General features: G+C 32.0%; 1 protein-coding gene across 4 annotated transcripts in view; it reads left to right on the top strand.

Moving 5' to 3' along the window:
* Cdh10 (cadherin 10) overlaps positions 1–16,698 on the top strand; it is a 202,128-nt gene that overhangs the window by 142,011 nt on the left and 43,419 nt on the right. For all 4 annotated transcript variants that reach the window (XM_004870573.4, XM_087189267.1, XM_004870572.4 and 1 more), the window contains exons 6-8: positions 5,790–5,977; positions 7,449–7,702; positions 11,878–12,014. In XM_004870573.4, the coding sequence (XP_004870630.1) occupies positions 5,790–5,977; positions 7,449–7,702; positions 11,878–12,014 (579 nt within the window). The remainder of the gene's footprint in view (positions 1–5,789; positions 5,978–7,448; positions 7,703–11,877; positions 12,015–16,698) is intronic.

Below are 16,698 nucleotides of genomic sequence, written 5' to 3'. Positions count from 1 at the left end.
TAATTATATTTTGCATAATAATATACCCCCTAGTTGTTTTGTAATTTTTTACAGCAAACCTAGAAAACTAGCACAGGCCTAAAGTCATTGTGTCAAATGTAACAGCCTTCAGCTCTGTATAGTAGTTTCTCTCATACCATGTACTTGATTTTATCAGACTTTCTTTTAGTTAAATTAGTAGGTATAAAAAAAATAACACCATCACCCTAATTTGCATTTGCCTGGTTAATATTCAAAATATTTTTCTCTATTTATCTTTTTGGTTTTCTGTTCTGCAAGTTATTTTCTATCCATAATTTATCTACCAGTTTATGTGTATGTATCTACAGACAATCACAGTTTGGTAACATGGGCACTGAAACTATCTTCTTTGTAAAAAATTTTACTTTCTCTATGTTGCATTTTATTCATAGAATATTTTATGTTAAGTATGGAATGATTTTATCAGGATTTTGTGGTTCAAGAATTGTCTTAGAAATCCTTTTGTAACTGATTATCTTCACAATACTGATGTGTATTTACTTAAAGTTTTGGAAATATTTACATGTGTGTATGTGTGTGCTTTGAATTGTTGCTGATAACCAAAAAAGGAAGTACTTAGAGTTTTAAACTAAAATTTTGCATGTATAAAGCTGTCCATCTGTTTATGGCATGTGTATATACACATACATACATGTGTCACACATGTGTCACATATACATGTACATAATATGTATATGTGCATATTATACACACAGATATATGTCTTTATCTCCAACAAGCATTTGAATACTGTCCTATATTTTTATGTTGCTATCATTTTCCTTCCTTTATTACTTTCTGAGCCAAGCATTTATAACTATATTTTCATTGGCCTATAATATATTTTGGAGAATTGTTAATGTTCCTCACTTTTGTAAAAGTCTCTTGAAGGAGAAAGGTATGAGAGCCAACCAAGAGGGGGCCTCTCAGGTAGCATGAGTGTAGTGTCTTTCTTTTCCCTTCATAGATTCTCCCTGAAGCAATTTTAGTCTGTCTGATCCCACATTCAATATGCTGTGAAGGACAGAGCTGTCTTTCCTCTTCCCCAGAAGTTATAGTTGTCTATGGTTGTAAAAATACAGGTAGTGCAAGTTTTTGAGTCCATGCTATGAATCTAAAATAGCAAGGGTGGCTGGCATCGTGTTCCCCTTATACTTAGCACAGAGCTCTTTAGAGGCACACTACAGTACAGACTGTTTGCTGCTTGAGGAACCACTGTGTGGCTGCCCTTGGTGTGTGTGTCTCATTGTTTCAAGAGCTCAAAAGAAAATAAAGATCAGTTCTGTGAAACTGGCAAATGTCTTCAGGCAAAGGGAAGCTTTGGTTGCCCACTTTTCTCTTTTGCGTTTTCTTCATTTAAGGATTATATTATTTCACTATCTTCACATGTACAGTTCTCCTTTTTATAACCTGTAACAAACTGCCTTTTCAGTTAAAATATTGTACTAAATTTTCTAGCTTACATTTCCAGAAAGCAAACCCGAGTCAGTGTGTTTTAATCAATGAAATCTATTTTCTTTTCATTGATCACATTTTCTGTTGGCTTGTAAAAATGAGTTGATTGGCTTATTTGTACTTTTTAATGACTGCATTGATCTTTGATATCTCAGTTATCATCTCTGGAAGAGATATCTCTATTCTTACTCCCTTTTGAATAGATAGACTTAGAAACTACAAGTTTCCCAAATGATATATTTTATGTAAGTAGAAAAACAATGGCATTGATGACCAGTGTTTGGGCAAAATGATTGTGTCATGCCAATGGAATAGAATTCTAGATCTTTTACAGCAGAAAAAATTTAAACTAACCTGGGTAACTATTTGGAAATATGAAATTATAAAACAAACAAATATAATTAATGTTAGTCTTCCTACTTGAATAATTTCATTCTTATTCTTATGTAGGATTTCTCTTAACATGAAATGTCTTAAATATTAATATTATAAATCATGACATTCAAAATTTCTCAAACGCTAACATGCTAAAAAGTCATAATATTGTTATTTAAATTTTTATGTAAAAGATAAAATCACATTTATTTCAAACACAAATATTTAACTTCCTTGTGAATCTCATGTATTTACATATTTGAAGTAAACACTTCATTTTCTTTGATATAGAAATACTGTTCCATAGTTAAAATGGCTGGTTCTTTCTTAAATAGAAGAAATCAAAACCACTTGGAAACCTGGTGGATTTCAGGTGTTGGACAGAGAACATCTAAAAATAATCTAGAACATCTTAGAATACCAGGAACTTATGAAACATGCCAAGAATGAGGGAAATATATTGAAAGGGACCAACATCAATCTCAAAGATCACCCATTGGCCAAATCTGGAAAAATTTGCAGATATAAATAACTATTTTTTTATTATAGCATGTAGAATATCATAATGGGGAAAACTGGCAGAAACATTTAGAGCAAGTGAGGAAGTTTCATGACTTGTGAGATAAACTGACATTCTGTCTCCTTGACACAATATGATACATTCAGAACACACCACTTCTGTGTGATGTCCTTCACAAAGATATATAAAAATCCAATCATGAGAAAATATTAGGCACACACTCATTTAAAGATGCTAAGTGTAAGTTAACTAGTAGTTAACTAGCTGTTAACTGCTGGAATAACTTAATGGAGAAAAGGTTTATTTTGACTCATGGGTTCAGAGGGTGCAGTCCAAGGTCCGTGGGTTCCATTGCTTTTAGACCTATGCAGTGGCAGCAACATAATGATGGAAGAGAATAACATTGAAAAGCTCAATTCATATCATCCCAGAGCCAGAGAAACAGAGAGAGAGAGAGAGAGAGAGAGAGAGAGAGAGAGAATAGGGTAAGGCTGGGTATGGGATATACCCTTCAATGCCATACTCCCAATGACCGACTTTCTACATCATTTGGGCCCCATTTTCTGGTAGACCATTCAGCTGTGATTAATCCATTGATGGGGTTAATGTCTTAATTATTCAATCAACTCTCTAGGCCTCAGCTCTGAGCATTATTGCACTGAGAATCATATTCTCAAGACAAGAGGCTTTTGGGGAATTATCTGTATTCTCTATGTGGTTCCTAGAAGTTATAAAGACATATCAATCAATTACTCATGTTGTTTGCATTTGTTATGGTAAATATTTTATACATTTATAATTTTTGTTCCTCTTAACTGATATTTAAAGAACAAAAACATTTGCATGTCTACATTTCCTATATGTTCAGAATTTGAAAATAGATAATGATTCTGAAAATTTTAACAGATCAGATTCCTAAGTCTTGACAAATCAAATGAAGAATTTAAACATATAACATTAAGAATGAAGTCTTTCAGTAGTGATACCATTTTTTTTTCTATTTTATAAAGGTAACATTTGCTAGAGTATAATAAATCCAGTTTTTGAGTTAATGATTCTAGGAGATTTAATTTTTTTTAAAAAAGGTCTTTCCTAGAGTGGATGATGTTCTATAGTAGAAGAATTATGATATAAGTTTATGGTAAAATGAAAAAGAAAATGTTGCTATACAGAATTTTATGGGGAAATCTTTCAAAAGGAGAGGAAATCTTTTAAGTGGAAGTAAATGATGCTGGGAAAACTTCAAGGAGGCAAATGATCCCAGAAAATATTGATGATAACAGTAAACAGACAGCTAAATTACTGAAGGCCAGTTAATGAATGTTTTATTTTACCTTAAATAGACTAGGAGAAGTTAGAAGTTAAAGCTCTGAATAATTATTGATAAGATAAGTATTTTCAAATGGAGCAATATGGATGAAATGTGGAATGAACCTTGGTATTAATTAGATTTGCCCAACTAATGTAGTTAGTAGACTAGTGAGGAAGCTTGTATTCAATATTAAATATCCAAATAATTTATCCAAAACCCAAATACTACAGTATATGTGGCTACAATACACATTTATACCCTGCAGGAAATATTTATTTTTAATTTTATTTTTATTTTTATTTTTTATCTTTGGTACCGGGGATCGAACTTGGGTCCTTGTGCGAACCACCGAGCTAAGTCCCCAGCCCAATCCCTGCAGGAAATATAATGGTGAAAAAGTACAAAAAGCCTGTTTTATGTTGTCCTAGTTCACACAAATAAGTAAATAGATAACATAATGCTTGGCAATGGCAAGTGGTGGGAAGAGTGACTGAGACTGCCATTTTGATTAGATTTTCACATAGGATATAAGTGAAAGTTTCTGAGTAGGACACGGTTGAGCAGACACCTGAAGGAAATGAGCAGAGAAACAACCGTAATGTAAAGGGGCCATTGGGATGTACAGGGCTGACATGTCTGAGAAGAAGGTGCGAAACGCTAGTGTAAGGAGAAAGGTTCAGCGAGACAGAGAAGCCAGGGTATACGTTGGAAGGTTGTTTTTGGTTTTGTTTTTGTTTTCTCAATAGTGTGATCCAAGAGATAGCCAGAGAAAAATGTAGAATAATACAGGTTGACATCCAGTAGAGTGCGACAGAAATTGAGTTTTATTGACATATTCAAGAAAATTAGCTCTAAAACTGAGTAGATGCACCTGCCTATATTATTAGTGCTTTTAGTGCTGCCACAAAACCCCATAAACCAGGTGATCTAAACAACAGAAATTTATTTTATCACAGTTATCCAGGTTAGAATTTGGAGACCATGTTGTCAGCAAGTTTATTCCTACCAAAGTGTTTCTTCTTGGTATGGCATACCCACTGAGACACTTAGCACATAACCATATAATTTTCTCATATTTGGTTAACTGCATTATAATTATATGAAGGTAAGGACAAAAACATTTTATGAACAAAAATATCGTGAGGAAAATGCATGCAATGATGAAAGAAATTAATTTTTTAATCAGAAACATGGAAAAGTCCAGTTTGATACAAATATATCATGGATGGGACTAAAGGTAGAATATGTTTGGAAAGATATACCTAGATAATATGGTGACTACCTAAGAGTTCTGGACATTATCGTGTATATTAAGGAGAATTACTTAAGGTTTATGAGCAAAAAGTTGGTATAATACGAAGTGTGCTTCCAGTCAATTAATCTGTCAGAAGTATATATTTTATGACCACATGCTAAAACATAAATCTCATTAGCAGTAAATGCTACTCATGCTGGAAGCACATTTAGGTACAAGGGCTCAGATAAATTCTTTTTGTACACGGAATGAAGAGTTTTTCAGAATTTAGTGTTTTCATTGTGACATTATGAAGGGTATCTTCATATTTTTCCCAAAGGCCATCTTTTGTTTCTTTTTGTCATAAAAAAGAAATATGGTTCCTACATATTTTGGCTGACTTCTTGAGATTTTGTTATGTATTTCTTTGCAGCTAAAATAAATTTGAAATTTAAATAACTAAATATAAAATAGTAGAAACAATTAAAATCCCCGTATATCCTGTGATTGGTTGTGATTATATATGTATGTTGTATAAACACACCTATGTGAAGACTGAATTCTGATGAGATCTGTGAAAGTGATAATGGAAAACAAGCTCATTTTTAGAAGCAAAATTTCCAATATTGTTAGCGGTTGGCACTTAATATTCACATCAATATGCACAGACAAAATTCCTCCTTTTCTGCTCTTAGTCTTTAATTATAACCACAATAGGTATATTTCACATTTTAAATAAACATGTAATTTTTAATAAACATGTAATTTAGAGTCTAAAATTCATAATATTTTCTCAAACACAGTTTATTTTTGGATATTCTATTGGTAAATCTCTATTCATCTCTCTCTATTCTTTCCTTCATTTCTTATAGACACTATCCATCTTCGGGTTCTAGAATCCTCCCCTGTTGGCACAGCTGTTGGAAGTGTAAAAGCAACAGATGCAGACACTGGGAAAAATGCTGAAGTAGAATACCGAATTATTGATGGTGACGGGACTGATATGTTTGACATTGTAACTGAGAAGGACACGCAGGAAGGCATCATAACTGTAAAAAAGGTGCACAGCTTCTGCATAAAGAAGTATCTATGTGCTTAGAGAATAGAGATTTCATTATGTACTACGCAGTGATGTATTATCTATTAAAAGTAATATCACCATGATGTTTAAATGTAATTTATATTATACAGAAGTAAGAAGGATATGAAGCCAAAGAGTTCCTTAGACATCCTGACTACATGTTTCTGTTGATTGAAAGGTGAAAACTGAGATTTTTACAAAATTTCAAAGTTAATATATGTATAATTATATTTCTGAGCCATGTTAATAAAAGCCCACTATAATAACATTGTGTTCTTTAAAATAGTTAATAGCTAATAATGGCAATATATCATCACAGTTGGAGGCATAAAATGTAGCATGCTGCCCAGATGTATGAAGCAATAATTAGAGTTTCTAATAAAGAGAGACAGAATGAATTGGAACGTAATTTAGTTGTTCACATTTTTCCTTTTGCTATATAAATTAAACTTTTCTGCTAACATACGTTCAGCGGTACAATTTAAAGGTAACTAGTTTTTTAATTGTAGAGTCAGTGCCATCATTGAAAGAAAAAAATAAAGCATGTTGAAATTTAAGTCCTAATGAAATGCCATGCACACACAAACCACCCAGGTACTGGACAATAATAAAACTATCCCCAAATTCTTTTGCAAGTCACAAGGTAAAGACAGATACTAACCTGAAACTGACCAGCAAAGGCTGAATGAAGCAGCTCTTGCTTTTTGTGACCAGGAAGCAACAGTAATGCAAATGAAATCCAGAGCTTCTCAGAGAGTTTGATGAAATTTCAATCAACAATGTCTTTCTCTGATAATAAAAAGTATCTTTGACAGTGAGTATAAAATGAGGGACTTGAATTTAATCTTGTGACAGTTAAGCTATATCAATATTTAAAGTCCTCTTTTTCTTGTATTATACACCCTAATTACCAAATCTGTATGAATTGTCTTTTCTCTTTTTATAAATCTTTATTTTTCTTCAATGCTTTATATAATTATTGAAATTTTGATGTTAGTTTTCAAATTTCATAAAGCTTACATAATACCATAAGCCCATTATATATGGCATAATTTTAAAATAACTGAAAATTTAAATAATGGCTGAAGTTTTACTTAGAAAAATTTAATGATAGCCAACATATCAGCACACAAAACAACACTATACAATCTACCATCTATCATCAATTATAAGACAATCTTTAATATCATCTGAATTTTTCCAAAAATTAAAATCTCACTCCGCTATGTTCTAAAGTATTACATGTTATATACCTAAAAATGTAATTAAAAAAATTGAATCCCAGATATTATGTAAAAATTAGATTATTATTTGTATAACTTTTTCTTATTTTATAATTAATGAACAACTTGGGAGAACTTTATCAGAATATTAAAAATCATTGTAACTTTGAATGAACATAATATCCAATTTCTTTCACTCTAATTAGCTGATGTATTTCTTTACACAGCCACTTGACTATGAGAGTCGAAGACTTTATACTCTAAAGGTTGAAGCAGAAAACACCCACGTGGATCCACGTTTTTATTACCTAGGACCATTCAAAGATAGCACCATTGTGAAAATCTCTATAGAAGATGTAGATGAGCCCCCTGTTTTTAGCAGATCCTCCTATGTGTTTGAGGTACATGAAGATATCGAAGTGGGCACAATCATCGGCACTGTAATGGCAAGGGACCCAGATTCTACCTCCAGCCCTATTAGGTAATTATGCCAGCTTTGATATGAAAAGGAAGGGAACTGAAATACATACAGAGATAGTGAAATTGTATTTAAAACATTTAATGCACCAAAACATACAGGAGTCTCTCAGTGGTAAGCACAATGTTTAAGACAAATTGTCTCTCTTTGGGGGCAGGGTTTGAACAAAGTTTATAATTTGTTTGTTCTCATATCCTTTAGACTGACACCTATTTTGTATCATCTGTTTCTGTCCATAAAATATTTGTTGTTCTCACCCCGGGGACATAGTAAGGACATTTCTTTGGTTGTGCATTTACAGTGTAAACAAATCATTATATTTCTGTTCTTCAAGTTGTTAAATATGTGTTATTTAATATGTGAAGTCAAGAAAGTCTCTAACATTTAAAATATGTAACTGGCATACTCCAATGCAGTTATATTATGATTTTAGAAACTCCACTTACACTCCAATTATGAAAGACAAGAAGGTATTTTCCCCTTGTTTTTTCTTTGTTATTTAGCTATTTAAAAATTCCCACGTTTCTAGATAGAGCAAAGTCATTTCAACAGATTTTGCTTTTCTTTCTTATAGCAACCTAAAAGTGTATGAGATTTGATAGACATATTTAAAAATGAGAAAGACTTAAAGTTTTCATTATCATTTGCACTAATACATCTGTATTCAATATTCAGCATGAAAATGAATGTTTAATCTGTTAGTCCATCGTGTCTTTTAGATAGAATCTGTTTCTTTAGTCTCAGCAGTGTGATTTTGTTTCTATGTTAGCCTCTGTAGTATCAGTACAAATTTCTGAGTGTATTCATAGGTTCACGCAGATACATAATGTATAGAACCTTCAATGTTATGTGCCATGGACCTCCATCTAGAGTGAACATAAAAATTCTGTAGATTATCCCAATCGTCAAGGAAAGTCGTACAGTAAAATTATCTACCTATCTGCATAATTCATATATTTTACATAAGTACATATTTCGTATTTATAAACAGCATCACAGTTTACATATTGGCAGAAGAAAAGCATACATGATAATCACATAATGCTTGCATTTGCCAACAGGACTTACCCATAAATGTCTCCTCCCTTATCCATTTATCTTCTTCTAAACTATTGCATCCTTTGCATCTTTGCTTTTGAGGGTTCTAAATTACCAATATACATGTTTAAAATTTCTCATTAAATGCTTACAGTGAATTTTCTTGGCAGAGATTCTAACTTGCTTCAGCAAGTTGTGTTCTGGACTCATTTCTAAATGAATATTACAAATGATATGTAATATTTTAAAGAAATTAATTTTTTGTCATTGTATTAAGTCACCAAATTAAGATATTTCTTTTTAAATTGAAATACATTTTACACCTTTATATAAATTGATATTATATGTGAAAATTCATCTACAGATATTTAAAAATAATATAAAGTGTTTAATAAGGATATAATTTTAAGGACTAGAAAGAATGTTTTACATATAACATATGCAACAGATTTAACAGCTGTATTGCTTATGAATGAGAGTGTATGCCCTGAAGTTTGGGATATATTTTACTTTATACAACCTTGATGTGGAAAATGCAAATGGTTATTCTTAGATAATATTGTTTTGATAGAATAAGAACATATAGGTAAGGGATTTAGCTCAGTGGTACCGGCGCCTGCCTCGCAAGCGCAAGGTCCTGAGTTTGATCCCCCCATAGCGAAAAATTAAAAAAAAAAGAATATGAACATATATAATATATATGCATTATGTAACCAAAAAATTAAATAGAAATATCACATATACACATTCTGCCCTCTATATTGGCAGTTTCTGCATTCACAAAATCAACCAATAGCAATAATAAATTTTTAGAAAAATATTGTGCTTGTACTAAGCATGAATAGATTTTTTTCTTGTCACTAGTCCCTAAACAGCATAGTATATTTGTGATTTACATAGCATTTAGATCATGTTAGGTACTGTAATCAATCTAGTGATGATTTAAAGTATACCTGATAATATACAAATATTTTATGCAAACATTATGACTAATTTACATAAGAAACTTAAATATCTGTATATTTGGTATCTGCTAAGGTCCTGGAACAAATTCCCTGTGCATACCACAGGACAATTACACATATTCAAAGAAATAAAATAGCTTTAGTAGTGCAATGGATTTTTTCAATGACTCATGTTGGATATTTCATAAATTGTGTTATACATTGCAAGTGTTAGGGCAGTAATCAAAGATATCACTTAAATTATGGTTCATGGAAATTATTTTTAAATGAAATTGTGTTGGAACACATAATTTGCCAAAAGATAATTAGAAATATAAACAAACTATTAGCAATGTTTGAAGAAAAGGGCTATTATCTCAGAGGTAGTGTCTCATAACCCTTTAAGTTTTACCTTCTTTATACTGATTTACAACAAATAAGAAAAAACACACATAAAACAGGTTTTGGAAACTGATGTGTGATATCATAGACTATGTATTGATTTACGTATTTCAAACTTTATGTCATATTTCTTTTTTAAATTAAATTGAGTATAATTGCCAAGTAAAATCATATATATTTAAAATACAACATGTGAAATGAGTACTAAAATCAAGCTAGTTCACATATCCATCACCTCACATACTTCTAGCAGTTCTTACTTTTCACCACTTAGAAACAGCATGCCAAAAACTACTCATAAACAAAATAATAAATATGCTTTACCCCATAGATGTATTGAAACAGTTAAGTGGATACTAACCTAGATAATTTCATATCTCTACACATTAATGACTTATTTAAAATAAATATTGGCAGTGCCACATATATGCTTTTGTAACCTGCTGTTTCACTTAATATAGTAGACACTTTTCACCTCAGTATATTCAACATCTTCATGTCTCAATTTGTATAGATACAGGGGAACTTATTGGTTAAAATACTATAGAATAAATTGTTTTTTATTTCATTTATGGAATATTTGTAGATCAGTATATTATATATTGACATGTGTTTCATGAATTTCTTTTTCTTTTGGGGAGGAATATTCACTATGAAAATCAAATAATATTTACTGATCTACTAGAATATGGTAGTAGATATATTCCACTGGTAGGCTTGGTATTTTCATGTTTTAATTCCCGATTTAGGTTTGTGATGAAATAAGTTCCAAATAAAGTATGATAAATAGAGATGGGTGGTACATTGTGCTTTAGTTTGAATAGAGACATGAGGAGAAAGAGGAAGAAAAAATAATGTGATTTTTTTGGCAGTACTGGCGATCGAACTCAGGTCCTTGCTCTTGTGAGGCAGGCGGTGGAACCACTGAGCTAACTAAATCCCTGGCCCAGAAAAAAATAATCTTTAACCTTTGAGAAATAAACTAATTTTGTCAACTTGAGATGAAATTTATGACTTATTTCTGATGTAGGTATATACTTTGATTTATTTGTGAATGGTAAATTGCATATTTTGACAAAGATATCTCAACTTTATCAACCATATTGATAAACCTGGTGTTATGCTTCAGAATGATATATAATAAAATGTCTGTAGTTAATTTACAGCATAGATATTAAAGTATATACACAGTTTATTTGATACAAATATATGCCATTCCCGGAAATGAACTACTTTAATAGGTTTTTCCTTAAAATATACACATTTTGTAATGTTATATATCATTAAAATGCTGAAACTACATGAATATACCATGAGCTATGAATTACCTAAGATAATGCTTTATAGTTTTATAAAATTAAATTTTGTCTCCACTTTTATCATTAAAATAAAGATTAAGTTTCTGAGATTGATCTTGTGCAGTAAATATTAGTAGTAATTCATCAGATGCCCTAATTATCAAATAAAGTCAGTTGATAACGTAACCATATGTAATACGTGCTATATTATGGCCAAAAATATTTGTTAGTTGACCATATATGACTTTAGACATATATATATATATATATATATATATATATATATATGAGTTGGGAAGACTAGCATTTGAATGAAGAACAGATTGCCAACTTTGTAGAGTGTGAATGGATGACCACAAAAACTTATGAAACTGATTGCTTTCTAAACTAGCATTATTTTGTGTAATTACATATATGTCTTTGAATTTTAACATTTACTCTTGTAAATCATCAATAATATTGCCATGTTTGTTTGTTTTTTGCCCTGTATGTTCAGATTTTCATTGGATCGCCATACTGACCTTGACAGAATATTTAACATACACTCTGGAAATGGATCACTTTACACATCAAAACCACTTGACCGAGAACTGTCTCAATGGCACAACCTTACAGTTATAGCTGCTGAAATCAGTAAGATGTATTTTATGTATAGAACATATATTTATATATGTTTATGTTTTCATTTTATTTTTAATTTCATTTTTTGACACTTGTAGGCTTTATTTCCTGTAAAAATAGTTTTCAATGTTTATACAAACTATTTTAATTTAAAATTTTAAGAGCCTTCTCAAAAGTCTGTATCTTTCTTTTATCTTTTTTTTTTTTTTTTTGCTATTTAATGTACTAAGGGCTAACTATAGGTATGATATGAGAAACAAAAGGTTACATCTACTGTCATGGGTTTGGGGGGGCTTGAAAATTAAATTGACATTAACGCAGATTAACAGGAGAAAGATAGTCAAATTTATTCAAGTTTTTTGTAAAAGGGGAAGCCTCTAAAAAATGAAAACCCCCAAATTTGGCGAATCTAAATACTTTATACTAGTATAAACAAAGAGAGGCAGTGGTGGAAAAGTATCTAAAGACATATGTTTGTACAGAATTTAATTTCTAATTGTTTGCCTAGGTATTAAAAATATTACACTTCTCATAGTAGGAGAGGATATTTTTCATATAAAGATTTTATCTTCTGTGTTCAGGAAGAAAAAAGGGAAAATCAGGGTCCCCTTCTTCCACCTGGTATGTTATAAATGTCTTCAGCTAAAAATAATCCTTGTGTCAAAATGGAATATTTTGGTGTGTTATATTCTGCCACCCTTCAATATTTGTAAATCTACATTTAATGCTATGTAACAAAAGTTAGCTAGAATTTGTAACTAAAATATTCATATTTGAAGACACATTAAATGTATTAAATGCGTTGCATGGACACTATGGCTAAGAATATATGATAATTGTTGAATATAAGTTATATCGCTAAATGTTAACAACCATATAAAGATTTAGTATTTGTTCTTCGTAGATGAGAAAATCCAGGTGTATATCAGTAATAGCAGTTAACAATAAGTATTGTATACCAGGAATCATTCTAATAATTTAAAATTAAGTTTCCTGTTGTCAACATTTTTTATTAGCCTCATTTAAGTGAAGTGGACCAAAGGCCTAGGGATATGACCAATTTATTAAACAATTATTTATTTATTTATTTATTTATTTATTATTATGAAACAATTTATTAAACTATTTGCCAGAAATAGTAAATTGGGATTTGAAACCAGTTATTCCATTTTTAAATTCAGTACTTAAATGTACATGTGATTTATAAAATTTATCCAATGAAAGGTTGGCAAAGCTAGGGTTCCAAACCACATCTTCCTTTAACTGTAAAAGGTCTTGCCCACACAGGATGACCTGTGTCATTTGTGGGGCCCACTATAAAGTTAAAATATCTAATGGTTTGTTAAAAATAAAAATCATTAAGAAATTTGAGATGACAACAGCAAAGCGTTAAATCAAAAGTGGTTCTTTTAATGCCTGAGGCCTGGGTAACAGGTCAAATCACAGGTCCATGTGCACGCAAATCTGTTCAAAGTTTCTAATCCCACGCTGGGGCATACATGAAATAGATCAACTTGAAATATTTTAAAACGAAGGCTCCATTTGGTAATGAGTCGTGGTGGAAAATTAAGCCCATATATTCCAGATTTGAAATACTAAGCTAAAATCTACAAACAGGTATGAAGGCCAATTTATTTGAAGTAATTATTCCAGATTTTGGCAGGCGAAACATCAGTGCTGAATCACACCAGTCTCAGGGGATAAAAGGAGTCTGGGCAGATCATAAGCAATTTATTCAAAACTTCAAGCTAAAATAATAGATCTAGCTTTATTTTTCTTTCATCAAGTCTATTGGTACATTTTAGGTATGCAATACAATTACATTCATCATTAGGATCTTGTACCTTTACATGATGTATCTTGGTTCTTATTTTTTCCCCATTCCCCTGTCCCCCGTTCACCCTCTCCACCCCTCCCTGTTACAAAGACTTTGTTTCCATTTTTTCCTTTTCTCATATTTTTTCTTTTCCCTTCTTTTATTTCCCCTACCCTTCCCACTTCCCCTACTCCTTTAGATCTTTGCACATTGAGGCCATACTCTTAAGTGAAATAAATAGGACACACATGTGTAAATACCAAATAGTTCCTCTGGTGTGAAAAACTAAAAGTGTAAATAAGGATCAAAATGTATAACTGATATTGTGAAATAGATCTTTCTTTAACCAATGTGGCTGTGAAATACTGATTAACCTCCAAAGATCCAGTTTTATCTTAGATATAAATGGTTGTGCTTTTTAAAGCTAAGTAATGAGGTTTTTAAAAAATATTTTTTCTTTAAGGAAAGCTGTTCTTTCTGAATCTGAATCCACAACCCCATATTTAGGTGTGTAAGACACCACAAAATCTGGCCACACTTCACAATCAAAATTGTTTGTTCTTTGTGCTCAATTCAAGATTCTTCTTCAAGCTGAATGAGCTTCGAGTGCATTTTCCATTTCAGATACTTTGAGGAATTTAACTTATAAAGCTAGTTGAAGTAATTATGAGTCTGTGAGAAGCTAAGTCAATTACATCTTTTGAGGAACTAAATCTATTTTTTGCCCTTAAATTGAAATCAATCCATGAAGCAATTGCCAGAAATGCCTACCTGCCAAGCAGTCAGGGAGGGTCCCATCATGTTATTCTGGGGAATAAAAGCAAAGAGGGTAGAGTAGAAGCAGCATATAAGGGATTGTTTTTACTAGACTTTAAACACTAGTTTTATGGTAAGTTTGTCACACACCAAACCCTGAGCAGGACATAATGGTGTATAAATATTCTTCTTACCAGTGTGTTTCCAGGCCTTACCTCTAACAGTTTAATTCTACATTCCACAGTAATATATCACAGTATGTGGCAAGTACTATCTGGTGCAAGTAATTATTTAATGCATTATACCAGGGAAAAATTTTCTTTTTCTAAGAAATATTTTTAAATGCGATGTGGAGAAAGATAGCTCTAAAATTAAGGCCACAATTGTGATTTAATAATAAACTTGTGATTTACAAACACATTTTTTGGAAGAGTTAACACCTTCCTTTAACAATATCTGAGAATTGATCTCTAACTATTACAGTACATTCTGAGGACCGTAGAGTGAAATCTATGGCTGAAGGATTCCATTATCTATGCCGAGTTCTTTGCAAGTGAAAATTCATGCCTTACACATGAGAAAATTGTCCTTATTTGAAAGCCTTGGGTTTCTAGAGAATGATTGAAGTTTTCTGCTCTTGGGAGGCATAGAACAGTCTGTGACATACGGGAATGGCCTTCCTTTAGGGCATACATTTTAAGATCCTTTATTGCAGGTACACTCTTTGTCACAGTACAATTTCCTTGAAGGACTTTGAGGTGGACTCAGGTGGTAAATATATGCCAGCTGCTATTCAACATGATTCTTCTTTTGAATGCTTTATACTTTTATTTATACATAAGCTGCAGCATCTGCCAGCATAAAAAGATTAGTGTGAGCACTGTTTTTTCAATAGGTGACTCCAAGCCTGATGCTTTTACAAACCACATTCATCCTTGTGGATTTGGCTTGATTTGAAGAGAATTAAATTACTGGAAAGAAGCTAGAGAATCTTCACTTTGTGTTAGGGAAGGTTCTAACAATGCAGTTTGTTAGATATGAACCTTTTCTCTCTTGTCTTTGGTGATATGGAAAGAAAGTCAGTTTCTGCCAACAAGATTTATTTATTTATTTTGGGGGAGTACCGGGGATCGAACTCGGGACCTTGCGCTTGTGAGGCAGGTGTCAGAACCACTGAGCTAAATCCCCAGCCCCCAAGATTTATTTTTATGTCAAGACTTTATATTGAAAATAATTTGCTTGTGTTCACTAAAATAAACATATGAAGGGGTTAAAAATTCTTCTAGAAATTATTGAAGAAGAATATTCTCCCACTCTTCTCCATAACAATAAGTAACCAGGTAATGGAGGGTGCATTTACATGTGAATATTATGTTTCTGGACATAGCAAATAGTCCAGCAATTAGAAAGAGAAAACAGTAATGGGATAGCCTTTCTAATTTCTCTTTTCCTCCTATTTTTTCTCCACATACCCTTCTTTAGACCCATGTCAATTTTGGGGATGCTGGTTATCAAGATTTTATTATGTGGATACTTTACATGAAGAAAGTTAGCGTGTGCTCCTGGATAGGATATGCTGAAGAATACAAATAGCAAAATGACAATGATAACATCCAAAATACACTGAGTAATAACCACCAAACTGATACTGTGATAAGAACTTTGCCTGCCTTAACTCACCAAATTTTCCCAATAATTCTGTGAGATCAGATTGATTTTTATGCATGTTGAATAAACTGAGGCACTGGAAAGATGTACATGGTGTAAATTTGACAAAGTCACAATGTTCCACTTGGAAATCAAAGAAGCTCAGTTGGACTTCAGGACCTAGTCAGCCACTTGGCCGGCTAAGAGCTGGCCAGATACTGCAGAACATTACCAAATACAGTTTAGAACCTATGAACTTAATACACATGCATTAACACAGAAGTAAGGCTTAAGAGGAGGGTGAAGAAGGGCATGCATTTTAAATTTCTCTTTTGAAATGATGAAGGAAATATGAGTGTACTTTAAGTGGATTTATAGCCCTGTTGCCTTTCTTTGTAATACTTCAGCCTTGCTGAAAGTTTTAGCTGCCTGTTAGCATACCAGTTCTTGTACATCCTTTTCAAAAAAATGCTGATT

This window comes from Heterocephalus glaber, unplaced genomic scaffold, assembly GCF_053883595.1.
Source record: "Heterocephalus glaber isolate CG9 unplaced genomic scaffold, H.glaber_assembly_v1.0 deba00001538, whole genome shotgun sequence".
Taxonomy (NCBI): Eukaryota; Metazoa; Chordata; class Mammalia; order Rodentia; family Bathyergidae; genus Heterocephalus; species Heterocephalus glaber.
Note: the sequence above shows the minus strand (reverse complement) of the source record. Positions and strands in the feature narration are given on the sequence as shown.